The 15337-nt window shown below is 40.5% G+C and overlaps 1 protein-coding gene across 1 annotated transcript in view; it reads right to left on the bottom strand.

Annotated features, from left to right (window-relative positions):
* Positions 1-15337, bottom strand: part of ETV6 (ETS variant transcription factor 6) — a 140141-nt gene that overhangs the window by 81523 nt on the left and 43281 nt on the right. Inside the window, exon 2 of the mRNA XM_032203526.1 lies at positions 12004-12133. Coding sequence (XP_032059417.1) covers positions 12004-12133 — 130 coding nt within the window. The remainder of the gene's footprint in view (positions 1-12003; positions 12134-15337) is intronic.

Here is a 15337-nt window from a genome sequence, read left to right on the forward strand (position 1 = left end):
GCCCGTGGGCAGATGCAAGGATGGAAACCAGCACTAAGGTCTACCTGTTGATGAGGGTGATTTATGGCATGGACTCTTCCTCCATAAAAAAATCATGCTGGTGGACATGTATACATTTTCAATTGCAATCTGAACAACGGGTACAGCTGGCCTGAAATCTAGCCTGTAAAGAAGTTTTCACTCTACTGCTTGCACCAGATTAACTCATCTCTACAAACTTTTGTGTAGGTAAACAACTATTTGCTTTTCTGAAAGTATTGTGCGTTTGGCACTGCTAAAAGAAATATTTAAAAGAACAAAGAAAAACAGGACTAGCAAGGGAAATTTTTAGCTAGAGTCCAAAACCAAAAGCTGCAACATTAAAAATACATGAAAAAGAACCATAAGAAAGGGAGGTAATATAGAAAATTTGAAAGGCTTACACACTAACAGAACAAATTTATCCCAACAAGTTGGCAAAAGGGGAATTTATGCCTTACTATGAATGTGCCACAGCATGTCCATAGAAAATACTAAAAAAAAAAAAAAAAAAAAAAAAAAAAAGTAGTTTAAAAAAGGTGTAGATAAAGACCATGCTACCTATTCTGAGATGACAAGGCACCTTAACAAACTATATATAGAAAGAGAACCAATAAAAAGCAGGCTTATAGCAAAACCCTTGTGAATTCTGCTTAAAGCAGGTAATATTTTTTTTTCTCATGAGGATGGCAAAACGCAATTTACGTTAATCATACAAAAAAGTAGCATTTTTTTCCTTTACAATGGCATGAGAAAGACAAACAGAAATAAACACACACCTAAACTTTATGTAATGTAATTAATTGTATAAATACAGATTAAAAACTTCATCTGTGGATCTGCAGATCCAGTGGGTGCCAAATCTAAGACGCCATTCCTATACTGTCCCATTCTTCCAGCAGTTTGAAAGAAAGGCTAAACAAGTCCCTCTACATTTTAAAAAATAAAAAGGTAGCTATTTATAGCTGCATTTATTGGAGCTGTTTCCTTATCAGGAAGCATGTAGCTGGGAATTACTGTCTGCCTACATCGGAAATTCTTTCAGAGATACAAAAACCCAAAAAGGAAATTTCCCTTCAAAAATATTGTTCTTTTTATTTTTTCCTGCTGGTGGGTTGAAAATAAAAAAGTTAGTGCTCTGACCAGGTCACTGCCCATTTGGGAGGTCTGTTCTGCCAAGAAGCTTCAAGACACCTGAGAAGAACATTAAAAAAAATGTTTCTGTAGAACTGAAAGAGGAAAAATGCTGAGAACATATTAATAATTAAGAAAACAACCCTTTTCTGCAGGACTTTGAAACGGTGCAATTTCATTACCAGCAGTACGGTACTTTTATCTGAAACATGCAATTTCCTAGTGTCTATCCTCAAAGAAAGTGTTAACAAATCTATCATTTTGGCAAAAGCTGTCTCTCACTCTCAAAAGCCAGTGAAAACCGCTGCTCTTCCTTTCAGCAGGAAATATGTGAGGCCAAAAGCCCATTTTGGGGTACCAGACCTCCTGCATGTCACAGCACTGAGACAGGGCAAAGGCCAAGTAGGAAATGTGTAGAGTACGTTTGCCCTCAGGAGATAGCTTCATTTCTTTTTGCAGCATGTGCAATACAGGGCTACAAGTAACTCCAAGAGTTGCACAGTGAATCTGCAGCTACTCAGTAAACTGTCAAATAGGAAGACTTGCATTGTCTCCAACCTACACCCATCACTGAGCACTTTTCATAGGAGGAGTCCCTCATACCGTCCCTCACTGAACACATACCACACTAACTGTGGCCTCTGGAGGCAGGAAGGACAGCTGGTGAATCACTGGAGATATTAACTTAATTTTAACTTGTCACAGCTAATTTGACAGTTTCATCTTCTGGTCTGAATAACTGCTCTAGGAGTTACTTGACCCTGCTGTCAGTGGAGACAGACACTTTTACTCAGTGGGATATAGAAGTATGCAAAGATCAAAATCACACAGGCATATGTAATAAATAAAGCAGGTTGCCTCAAGGCTATTCCCAGGGTATGATTTTTATGTGTAAAGATCTATAAGCAAAGATTGGAGCTGATCAACATCCCAGTTCTTTGACCATAGAAAGTCCATCAGTGGTCACTGTTCAGTAACTCCCAGCATCACTAATTGTATTCCTACTAAATATATAAACAACTCCACAGATCTTGAACAAAGATCACTGGTTCATCAATAGTAGCATGCTAGTCCTGTACAAAACGAAGTTCAAACAAATATGTTCACTTCTTGTGTAAACACATTCATTCCACAAAAGGCAGACAGTGCACAAGCATCCACAGCGGAGAACTGGCTGACTCACAAGTGCTTTCCCCCTCCAAATACATTTGGAAAGTGACTTGAGAAGAGACTCTATACTAAGGTGTTGGTGGCTGGGCCTCCAAATCTGGACAGAACCATCTTACAAAAGATTTCTTCAATGAACATGCAAATCACTGAGCCCTTCTGCCCCAGCAGTAAAATGAGGAGTTGTAAATCAAGCATTTAATGGGGATTCTATCAGGCTGTACTTGTTAAGTATCAGAAAGAGCGCCAGCACAAGGGAAAGAAGACATACAAGTAGTGCAGAAGGAAATCCAATGCAATAAAAAGGACATCAAATAATTGGTGTGTGTGCACGCGTACACACACATCTCGTTACATTAGTCCCAAGTACCTTGAATCTGCAGTAGGTTTCTCCTCACAGACGAAGAACACCACTGTCCAGCATTAGAGGGGCTCTCTTCCAATGTTCAGAGGCTCAGCTCTGGTTTATTATTACAGGACTGGACATAGCATGCATGGCCTGTTGCTTCTGATTATTATTTTTTTTTTTAACCACATTTCCGTTTTTTGTTGCAAGGTGCTCAACACAAAATGGTTTGTTATTGTGGAGTTTCTAGTCATGACTTACAAACAGTCTGTCTTGTGTCTTTAACTGCAGCAGTCTTGACTGCTTTAAAGACTGTCTTTGCAGTCTTTAACTGCAGCATTATTATGAATATCGGGCTCTTTACATTAATTTTAGTTCTTAAGAAGATTAACATAGAAGCATTTGTAACATAACACAAATGAAAAAAAATAAATAGACACATTTGGGATGGAAAAAGAAAAAGCAATCTAATTTTAGATTCAGTGATCTTGACAGCATCCCTTTAAGACAAAGCTAAAAATGCTTCAAACACAGCAATACCATAAATGTCCTGCTGCTTTTGCTTCTTATTCCTCCCCACACTTTCCAGGGGAATTCCACTAGGGATCAGCTTGAATCCCACATTAAAGTGACAATGCTCCCTTTCCCCTCTGAGCAGAGGTGAGTCTACATTTTGAAGACTTAAAACCCTGAAGCGAAGATTTGCAGGAGTATAACAGACTGGCTTAGTACCACTGGGAATCCCACACCACAAGATGTATATGCCCCAAAGCATGGGTCTCACCCTCCCACCTTGGGGCTGCTTTACAAGTTCTCTCTGGGATAGGAAGGATCCTATCCTTCCACACACTTCGACTGGGATTATCACTGCAGAAAACACTGCACTAACTTCGTCTGTGCATATATACACAGTATGATATACACACACAAAAATAAAATATGTGTATATATAAATGCATATATAAATTAAAAAAACAAACAAAAAAAACAACACAATACTCTCTCGGGAAGCAGAAGCCAACTCACAGCACTGTCCCTCTAGGACACTTTTCACACTTGATCTGGATGCCTCTGTCAACAGTAACTAGGCAGCGGTAAGGAGATTTAGGGTTCAGCTCGCCTGCTGTTTATATCAGGCGTGACACCTAAATGGGCCCCGAGTCACCCCGCTGTAAACCTTGTGACAAAGGGCTCAGTTTTCCACAGGTGATGAAAAAAAAAAACATGTCAGAAAAATGTAAACCAGGATTTTCCTGATGCAAAGGTCACAGTTTCCACAGCTGGATCAGTAATGAGGGTTTAGCCCTCCCAATCCAGCATATTCTGGATCAAGTTCTTTCAAGAAGAGTGGCTGCATCTGTACTGTGTTCAGACATGGTGCAAGAGTTAATCTGAGACTGAGCTTCCCACCCAACCAAATTACTGGCCTGTATGATTGCTTCAAAGTTGGCTGGAGATTCTCTGTAAGAAACACCCAGGAGGCAGGTTGTGCTTTATGACACACCCAACCAAGAGTTCAAAGGCCTGCCATATTGATAAACTACATTTTGCTAAGCTTTAGCATACATCCTTTGCTTTAGTGGTATGATCTGAAGCAAGCAAAAAATACAGACAAAAATACAGTCCCTGATATTAGAGAAAACCTGTAGATGAGTTAAATTCAGATAAGCCACTGTAGAAACTGGCCTTTTAGGCAAGAGACAGGCATAACTGACCTCTCAGAATCACAGAATTTCTAGGTTGGAAGAGACCTCAAGATCATCGAGTCCAACCTCTGACCTAACACTAACAGTCCTCACTAAACCATATCCCTAAGCTCTACATCTAAACGCCTTTTAAAGACCTTCAGGGATGGTGACTCCACCACTTCCCTGGACAGCCCGTTCCAATGCCTAACAACCCTTTCAGTAAAGAAGTTCCTAATATCCAACCTAAACCTCCCCTGGTGCAACTTTAGCCCATTCCCTCTCGTCCTGTCACCAGACACATGGGAGAACAGACCAACCTCCACCTCACTACAGCCTCCTTTAAGGTACTTACAAAGAGCGATAAGGTCGCCCCTGAGCTTCCTCTTCTCCAGTCTAAACAACCCAAACTCCTTAACTGCTCCTAGTAAAACTTGTTCTCCAGACCCCTCACCAGCTTTGTTGCCCTTCTCTGGACTTGTTCGAGCACCTCCATGTCCTTCTTGTAGCGAGGGGCCCAAAACTGAACACAGTACTCAAGGTGTGGCCTCACCAGAGCCGAGTACAGGGGGACAATCACTTCCCTAGCCTTGCTGGCCATGCTGCTTCTTATACAAGCCAGGATGCTGTTGGCCTTCTTGGCCACCTGCGCACACTGCTGGCTTATATTCAGCCAGCTATCAAACAATACTCTCCCTTGTTCATGCTTTTCATCCTAACAACTAGATGTAATTCACAGTCATGAAGGAGCCAGGCCCAGTCACCTCAGTAGGGCTGACCAAAATAATTGTCACTGAGGCTGAAAGAATGGCTAGCTACCGTTTCTGCAGTCCAGCTAGCCTGTCAATAGATTATTATGAGTTACAAATTGTGCCTTAAGACCACAAAAGAATTACGATCTACTAAGGGAAGCACCGTTAAACAGTGTGAACAGATAGACCCTGCCCTTAGTAGCTCACAATATAAATGTGCAAGAAAAGACCATGGTGAAAGAAGACGCAACAGGAAAGAGATCAAACATTCCAAACAGTGAGGTGGTAGTGAACAGTGCAATTATTCTGGTTTTTTTTTTTTTTTGGTGTATGTGTGTTTTGTTTGTTTTTTTGAGTGGATTGGGATTTCTTAGAAAAGTACAAGCTACCCAGAGAGAGAATAAAACAAAACACAGAAAGGAGATGAGGGGCAGAGGCAAGCCTATAAAGGACAGCAAGAGGGAGGAATGACGTTTAAGTGGCCATATTGTGAGAGAAGAGCAAAAAGGGGTATGGAAAAAGCCAATCATCCCAGAAAGAGGCCAGTTCAGATCCTGTTAGATTCAGTGGGAATCATAGCACTCATTTCAGTGGGACCAGGATTAGTCTCAGAGTCATTAATCTAACATTCTGGCCACCATGCACAGTCCCTTTGTCTTATGAAGCTTTTATTTTATTTTCCCTGAATGTGCGTCAGTTAGTTTTGTTCCACAAAGATCCTTCCAAAGCAAATATTTTTATTGCTTGCTGCTCTAAATGTGGCTTAGGGTGAAGGGCTTTTTTTCCCGTCTCACTACATACTTTCAGTTCAACGCACTGAATATTCTAGTAACTAAATAACAATATGCTTAATGCTTCGAAGTGGCTGTTCCAGCTGCTAGCCAAAATTGCAGAATAATTAACAGGTGCCAAAGGATTAATAAAAGGAGTAACATAATTAATAGACACTACACAGAAAAAATGGATCCTTGGCAACCCTGACAGTGTTGCTGTTTCCTCCTCCTTCTTAATTGTTTCCTGCATTTCCTTAAAAAAAGAAAACTGGTGCCTTTAAAAAACAACTGATGCATCTAAACATCAACGTATGATCAGGAAAAAGAAACTCTTGCTTGCTTTCTTTAAATTGTTTTTGGGTCTGATAAATGCCTTAGGTTAAAGTACCCACCAACTGAAAGCCCTTCAACTACTTTGCCTGCCCTTCTACTCATGTCCTGACTTAACCATGACAAAGAGGGCCTTTTTGCAGAATGTGGTACAGCTAGGGTCACAAAGATGTACAACCAGCACAGGGCCACCAGACTGTTCTCCACTGAATTAGAGTTTCAAATACCAATAAAAAAGGCATGCAGGAAGATTCCTATTAAATACGCACTAAAAGTTAAAGCCCTTAATAAAATCATGTCAGAAAATTAACCGAATTTCCTTTCTGTCCTCCTCAATGAAGGCAGTACAACAGACAGTAGATACAACAGACACAAAGATGTTAAGATAAAAAAAAAAAAACAAAAACACATGATCAGACTAGCTGTATATGACCTGAACTATACGCTCTGATGTTCATCAAAATCATCTGTAGCATGGAACATATCCCAGACTGGAAAACCAAAGACTAGAACTCAAGCTTACATTTGAAACAAGGAGTTCTCAAAGAATTTTACAAACTGGTTCCCATCTTTCTCCACCTCCGAAGCCCCCACCCTAAAAAGTGAGTGAAGATGATGACAAACACCATATAACCCATGTAAAAGTTCTCCCTTTTGAGGTGATGCATGTACTGTGACATCTGGGGGTGCCTTTTTACTCTGAATATCAGTGCAGGCTGTCAGGAGTTCAGAGAAAGGCAAGAGCAAGAAAAGTTAGTTGCTGCCAAGAATAATTGGTTCGTGTGTACAGAAAAGAATGTGCAACGTGCCTTGCTATGACAATGGGCTGCAGGCATATGAAGAATGCCAACACTAAAGAAAGAAGAGTAATTAGTGCAGAGGAAGAAATGAACTCTTGTTCACGTTTGTATCAATAGAAAACACTGAAATCTTTGCCTGTGAGATAACGTCCATCTCCTTAAACAAACACACATGCATTCCCAAGGGAAGATGCCCTTCAGAGATAAAAATCAGACTGTATAAATTGACAGAAATGTGCAAGGAGGAATGCTGCTCTACAGGCAAAGACACAGATCAGAGCATGCAACAAGTCCTTTTTCAGCACTGATATTTCTGTGTCTCTTCTTAAATAAGTTTTTACATTCTCTCTGAACATAAAAAAATAATCATGAAGCCTTTAAGCACATAATTACAGTTGCTGTTCTAGAAGAGAAGGCAAAACATCTTATTTTTATTCTGTATATTAAAAAAAAAAAAAAAGGAAAAAAGGTTGTTTTCTCTCTGACTCATTGCATATTAAGACATATCCATAACTTAAATGAAGTTCCCTCTATTCAGCTCCAAGAGTTTTTTACCCCAAGGTATTGGCCACAGCAGAAAAAGAATAACTAATGACACTGAACCAGATAAAAAAGGTTTTTTTGTTTGTTTTTTTTTTTAAACAAAAAACAAACAAACAAAAAACAACAACAAAAAACAAAACAAAATAAAACAAACAAACAAACAAAAAAAAAAAAACAATAGTTTTTAATACAAAAACAAGAGAGAGAAAACTTTCTCTCCATTATAATATGAAGTAAGCTTCCTTGGAGTTAAGGGGTTACGAGGTATGCAAATAGTTTCACAGCTTTCACCTATCTCAGCATTCTCCATTATCACAGTATCTGGGCAGACACTCTATTAATCTTCACAACTTCTAAAAAATCTATGCAACCACAATTTTTTCATTTTAGAGTAAGAAAGCTAAATCAAGATGCCCAAGGTCACAGAAGACACCAAGGGCAGAGCCTTGTATGATAAATGAACTTGCTTCTCTGGAGTCCTTGGTAAACATCTCCGTTTTCCAAACATTCTCTCTATCTGACTTCAGTGCAGTCTGGTGTAGATCAGGTTTGCTGCAAAGTTACCACAGCACACACAACAGGGACAAAGAGCAAACTGGAAATGACTGTACATTCTGACTACATACTTAAAATAGAGGAAAACAGCCTCCAGCTCCCCACTGACAGTTTATTTACAACACTTCCAATACTTATTTAATAGATAAGAAGTGGATGTTAGGCAAATGTCTATGTTTACAAGTATGGGTCAAAAGTCTCTTATAGAAAAGTATAGTATCAGAGAAAATGTTGCACTATCAGAAAATCATTCTCACTATTCCACAGCTTTATAACTAATACAGCTGATTACACTGTAGTTCTATACTACAGGAGTAGTAGATGGGAAGAAACTTGCAAATTAAAAAAGAAAAGGATGTGTACGAACGGAAAAAACTGTTTTCACATCAACCCCAGGATAAGGGGTTTCTCTGTAGACTTCAATCTGTGTTGACCAATGAGCAAGGAGGAGTGCTCTGTATGCTTGCAGCTAAGAGGGATATGCATTCCACTCTTCCAAACTTGTCATTTCTCCTTTCTCCAGTCTCTGGATCAAGTCAGCTCAGCATAGCTAAGAACTACGTGCTCACCAAACAGTGAGGAATAATTTATAGAACCAAAAGAAATCACTCTAGTAATTGTTCAGATAGTATTGGCTATTAGCACCTTTAAATTGCTCTTAAACATTAGAAAAAGGGAAATTTCTAACAGGAAGGCACAGAACACAGTCTGAATCTATGGAGTGCGTTTCATGGTCCATCTGAAACATTTCTCTTGTTCTTCTCCTCCTACGTTGTCACTGAAGGTGAAAATCAGTGCTTGGGCAAACTGTTACTTTCACAGTTGTACTTGTAGCACAGCTCTCGAATTTTCAAATTGGCAGAAATGAACATGTACAGTTTAGGACACTGAACTCTTGCCTTTGGTTTGGTAAACATCATCAAAATTTCATGGAAATAGAGAATGAGGGGAGCCCTCTCCAACTACCAGTTAGAGAGGGTTCATGCATGGAGCACGGCTGCAGAAACTTACCACATTTCCCTGTTGCACTGGAGCGAGGGTTAAAGAAGATTAATAATCTCTATATAGTGCTTTACCTAATCAACAAAAAATAATAATAAGGATGGAACCAAACAAAAACTCAGGTTTAAAAAACCCTCAGACTTTGGATCTAGATCTGGTCTTCATACATAGTAGCAGAGTCTGAACTAGAACATCACTACTTTCCCTTTTAAGGTAGTTCAGATTTGGATCAAAATCTGTGCCTCAGGCATCTCTAAAAAGTGAGAGGGGTACGTGCACGATTTGCAAAATCCCATGTTAATAACTCTTGAACCTCACAACCCGAAATCCAGAAGGCACTTAGCTTTTTCTATACCTGGTATTAGGAAGACTGCTCCTGGAATATGATCTTGAGCTCTGATGTCCTCATTTTAAGACAGATGTCTTAGGTGAGAAACAGTTCACAGGAGATGATACAAAAATAATTTGAAATCTAGAAGCTGTACAGGAAGATTGACAGCTTTAAGAACCTCTCTTCCTATCCAGTTTAGCCAAGAAAAGGTTAAGAAGTGACTTTATCTAAAAGCACCTATATCAAGAGTAGTCTTTTGACAGTATTTAGCAGGAAAGGAGATAATGAGATCTAATAGTTTGAAACTGAAGATTGACAAATTCAAACTATAAATAGGGCACTTAAAAAAAAAAAAAGCAGCAAATAGGGAGGATAATTAAGCATTGAAACAACTTATGTAGAGGCCTTATATCCTCTTCATCACTTAAGTCTTTACATGGAGAGAACAAATCTTTCAGCATAACATGCATAACATGCTCAAACCCTTACTGAACTTAAATGCTACTATAACTCAGGTAATAACAGAAATTATTTTAGAAATGCATAATGGTCCCTCCTGGCTCAGCTATGAATCTGTATACTTTAAACAGTGGTTCTGAATGTGACAATTATTGCATACTGAGCTAAAAAACACTATACTGACATGCACCATAACTAGTAAGACTATGTAAGCGTGCTTCACATTGTTTATTATCTGCCACACTGACTTTGTGGAAGCATATTCCACAGATGCTTAATGATTAATCTTCTATGTTTTCACACTATAGCACATCAGACTGGTGTGGTAGTATTAATGGGATGAAAGCCTCCTCGGAAGTTTAAAAATATACCAATCAAAACAAAAATAAATTAAAAAAATTGAGGCAAAAGTTGAATCACACCTAAAATAGCAGATAAACAAGCTTTGACTGAAAGGAAACCTTTTAAACTTCACACTTTACCTAGCATGCCGGCTAGCTGATGGAAAGGAAGCTGGTAGTAAACACCTTGAGTGCCCCACCTCTTTCACTAACAAGCGTCTCCGCCTTCTTGTCTTGTGCATCTGCTAAACCCAGTTGGGAAGGCAATAATTAATTTGAAAGCCAGCCATGATCCTAGGTTTGGAAAGGGCAGTGACTCCCAATGAAGAACTAAATAGCACCAACTAATGGGATGAAAGGGAAAAAAAAATCTCAGGGGCTCAAAGTGGAGAGAAGCACTGCTTCCGTGTCTGATTTTTTTCTCTAAATTTTTGACATAATCTTTAAAATGCACTCTAAGTGCCACAGCAATTCCTCCCTGGACTGGGGAAAGAGGCCAGCAGCCACATGCACAGGCAGGCATTCTCTGGGAGCTTTGGAATAGTGACAGAGGCCAGAGCCAGGCAGAAAGGCTGCGGTGCCAGCTCGCATTCCTGCACATCAGAAGTACAACCTGGGCTACGCTGCAGCACAGGCAGAAGGGAGCAAGAAGCAACAGCAGGCAAAATCACAACTGTGCAGAAAACAGCGTGGGCAAGGAGTCATCCTGGGGCAGTGCAACTCACTGGCCCGCAAGTGAGCGAGCACAGGATTACTGAAGTGCTGGGAGAACAGCTTGCATCCAGAAAAAGAGTGTGCCTGAAGATTGCTGAGGACAGGAATGAGAACATCTCGTGATAAACATGGATATATATATATTTTTTTTTAAATAGAAAGACTACCTCAAAGACCACTTCCTTTTCTAAAATTCCAAAGACGTCTGTGGGATAGCAACACACAGTTAGTTTGCTACTGGCCTTGTTACTGCTTGTTTTTCAATTGCCCCAGGAATGTGACACCTGAAAAAGTTTTCTTAAAACCTCTCGATTTACATTCACAACATATTTCCTCTCTAAAGAGGAAAATTCCACATTTCCTCATCTCCACCCTACTTCTGTAATTCACCTCTCACTGGCCAACAGCCCTTGGCCTTTCCTATTCCTCAAACATTAAATCATTTCAGTAAGGAAGTGCCTGGCTCTTGCCTCGCCCCCAGCTCCAGCTTTTGTTCCAACGTCAGGGATGTGCCTTTCTCCTTCACAGCATCCATTTTGTGCACAACTAGGCCCTTTCTTCCTCCTTCCCCACTGCTTCTGTCAGTGCAGCAGGAGTGTGTCTGGGCACCAGGAATGTTTACTACTGAGACCCATAACAGCCTAAAAATACACTGTCACAGTTTGTGAAACTCTGATCTCGTGCCACAGCACTCACTGAGCAACTCCTACTACGTGGACAGATGCACAGTGCTTCCCATCAAAATAAAACCTCCATGTTTTTTCCCTGTCATGAGAAATCAGCCCAATCTTTGATGAGAAGTGGTGGGGGGCAGATGACAGGAAATAACATTTGCGCTGTAAATGAGTGATTTCCATTGTTTAAAAATAATATAGAGAGAATCAAACTAGCAAAAGCTTAAAAAAAAAAAAAAAAAAAAAAAAAAAAAAAAAAAAAAGACTAAAGCTAACGGATTTCCCCACTTCTCTTCCATGAAAATAAATAAAACCAACCCCTCACCCTGCCCCACACCCTCCTCAGTTGAAGAAAGCATGCCTCCACGCTGACACTCACGCAGGTGTGCTGGCAGTCTGATCGTGTCTTCCTCCATCCTGATCGCTCGAGGCACTGGGACATGTAGCGGTGTCGAGGAGGTGTGATTTGGTACCGGGCTCGCTGGAGGTGTGTAGGAAATTCTTTCCTGCTGTTAAAAAGAAAGGCGGGGGGGGGGGGGGGTAGAAAAAAAGAGAGGACAACGTAAACTTTGGAACAGAGGTGTGAAACCGAGCCAGGGGTTGGGGGAAGCAGAAGGAAGGATAAAGGGTTGGTGCGTGGTGGAGCCAAAACGGCACCAGGGTCATGGCTGGACCACGGCCTGCTCCGAGCCTGCAGCCAGAGACTGAGCAGCTTTTACAGCGACGGTTATAATTTTCAGGAGGCCAAGAAGTTTCCAAGGTTTTCTCATAAATTTGCTCAGGAGGAAAGGGAAAGTGACACAGAAATGGGGAGCCTGAGTGGGTTTTATGTCAGTGAAAATCTGATAGCAACTACATTATATGTGCAGGCGTACCCTACAGAAAGGCACTAAAAACACTTAATCTTGTGCTAACAAAGACTCTGAGCATGTTTGTTAAGTATTCAACACTTTACCCCTTCGAGCATTTTAAAGACATTAGTTTGTCTTTGCTGCAGAAAACCAAACTCTATCACTGAAAAACTACCCTATCTACCACAGAGTATGTGGCACTTTTTTTCTTCTCACCTAAACTAGTTATTAGCACTTTCTTTGAAGTAGTTTATCTTCCAACCAAATAAATTAGCATACAGAAAACAGCTAAGCAAGGATAGAAAAATAGAGTTAAAGGACAATCTGCGAATGTTGTGTTAGGTTCATAATTGTCACTGTTTTTTGTTTGTTTGTTTTGTTTTTTACTTCTGAAAATGTCTGCCAAGAAATTCAAGACTGAAATTTCATCTGATCTGATGGGAAAAAACTCTTCCATATTCTAAACATGACCTCCAATCACAACATAAATCATACCCTTTGTAAATAAACATAGCCACAATTCAGTAGAACCAAAAAAATCATTATGCCTCAGAACTGGGCTGCCAACATTTAATGATGGCGGTGCAAAGAGCGTGGATTTACATCCACATTCTGTAGAAGCAAAAGGAGCTCCTTTTGCTCCCAAGTGTTTGCAGGACAGTATAGGCACAACTCCCTACCCTCACCCTGATCTCTGGCAAGTGGAAAAGACAAGCCCTGTTGGAGTAAGAGAAAGTAATCACTTCCATTACAAACTACAACATTATCCTGGCTGCGTAACATGGAGTTGGACTGACACTGATAGAGGCACCTGTACAACATAACATTAGCACCCTCATTGCCAGCAAAGGGCAATAGCAGTAGAGCTGGCTTTCAACATACTACTTTGTACCACAAATTGTTCATTTTTATGTTCCAGTCTCTCATAGTGTCCTTCAGTGTCTTACTCTGTCCACTCAGGCTAGACTTTTGTCCATCAGCTCTTACGAATTTAGGTATTCTTCATCAACAGGGATGTTCACTAGAACATGGTTGAAAGACACACCTGTGGAGCTATAAAACATTCTGCTTCCAGTTCAATCACTGACCCGAAATGGCTGACTGTAGGCCTCACACTCCTGGGAGGTCCAGATCCATGCCCAGAGCACATCCTGCAGCCTCACTGGCAATTTGCACCTTCTCATCAGTGATGCACATACAAGTGATTAGCAACAAGACCAGCCACTTCCTAGCATTTCCTGCTGCGATCCACAGCTCAGATAATCGAACCACACTGCAGCTGCTCATTTTGTTTATTGAATATTTATAGAAAGAGGAACACTTCTGAAACACAGCCACACAGATGCTTTCCTCTGCAAACAGGCACTAGAGGACAGATGGGAGACCTGAAGTCCTTTTCCCCCTGGAGAACACAGGGTGCAGACCGACCTCAGGTTCCACTTCATGCTCACACAAATACTCAAATCACCACTGCAAAGCCAAGTGCTGAGCGTCTTCAAAGTGCCTGCTCACTGGCCAACAGCAGGAGGAAAGTAAACGAAGCAGACGAAACTAAATCTAGTATCCAATGCATTTCCCTCAACACCGAGAAGGTGCTGTATCAAAACAAGATGTAATGCATGCAGTACAAGCTGCCTTTCCCTCAGCACTGATTAACCTCCTAAAGGCATATGGTAACCTGATTAATATCAAGACAGCTGCATGGAGATGTACTGTTTTAAGTAAATGCATTTGATTCATTGTTTCCTAGTATTCATAAGAACAGGACAGCAGAAAACAAAAAGTTGTGGAAATGCAGACTCATTCATTCTGTCCCAGTTATTTTTTCCACGTACCTTAGATATCCCCAGTAATGTGTGAATTGGTAATATTTGCAAAAAACATTTTATAAGGTACAAAGGGGAATTAGCTCTCTGACTCTTATTTGTGCCTTTGAAATGTCCTCTTTTACTAATTCTGCATTTTTTCCAGCACCTTTAACCCACATATCAAAGCAATCTGCAGACATTAGCTAAGTCTTTTTCTTTTTATTAGACACATGGGCAACCTGAGTTACAGGAAGAGCAAAGCTCAAATGAGCTAAGTAATTTCAGAGTTAAGCTGTCTTGAAAAAAGACCGCATGTGCCTCTCAAGAGCAATAGACTTAACAAGTGCATCCTGAAAGAGTGGCCCTTGTAACTGTCCTGGCCAGATTTCCAAAAGGTGTGGAATAGTAAAGTCACAGGGAGGTCAAGTCACTGGGCTCGTGGAAAAAATTAACATCATCCCTGTTTGCAGCATGAGTCAGTAACATGGCTGGAAGCAGAACTGCAAACATCATTCCAGGCCTGCAACCTACCATAGCTCTGTGCTTCAACCATACACAGCACCCTGCCCACACAGGAGTGTGAATGCATGAGGTCACACATGTTTTTCCAGTCTTTTTGAGGCTCTTAAGAGTCACACTTCCACAAGATACCTCTTGTCTTCATACCAGTGAAAACAGATTGTTTGAGAATGTTTTTTTTTTATCTTCACAACTCTGCAACCGAGTGGTGCTTTTCCTACAGGATCCATCGAACAAAATATGGCTGGTATCTCATGCTCTTAAGGTTATGCAACCAGATACTCTGCTACTAGAACTTCTGAAAAAGTTTTGTAACCAGTCAGTTAAATATTTCCCTTTGCATTAAGGCAAAGAATAGATGGTTCAATGGCAGAGTTGTTCAAGCAACAGCCTGGGAGGCAGGATAGGTAGTAAAGGGAGCAGAACGAGGATGAACCTCATTGTGTGTACTTGATCCTTGCTGCAGTTTAGTCTACTAGTAAAAGAGGCTAAGTCAATACGCATTTGTTGTGGTCCTTTGAGATTATTGGTGATG

Source organism: Aythya fuligula, chromosome 1 (assembly GCF_009819795.1).
Source record: "Aythya fuligula isolate bAytFul2 chromosome 1, bAytFul2.pri, whole genome shotgun sequence".
Lineage (NCBI taxonomy): Eukaryota > Metazoa > Chordata > Aves > Anseriformes > Anatidae > Aythya > Aythya fuligula.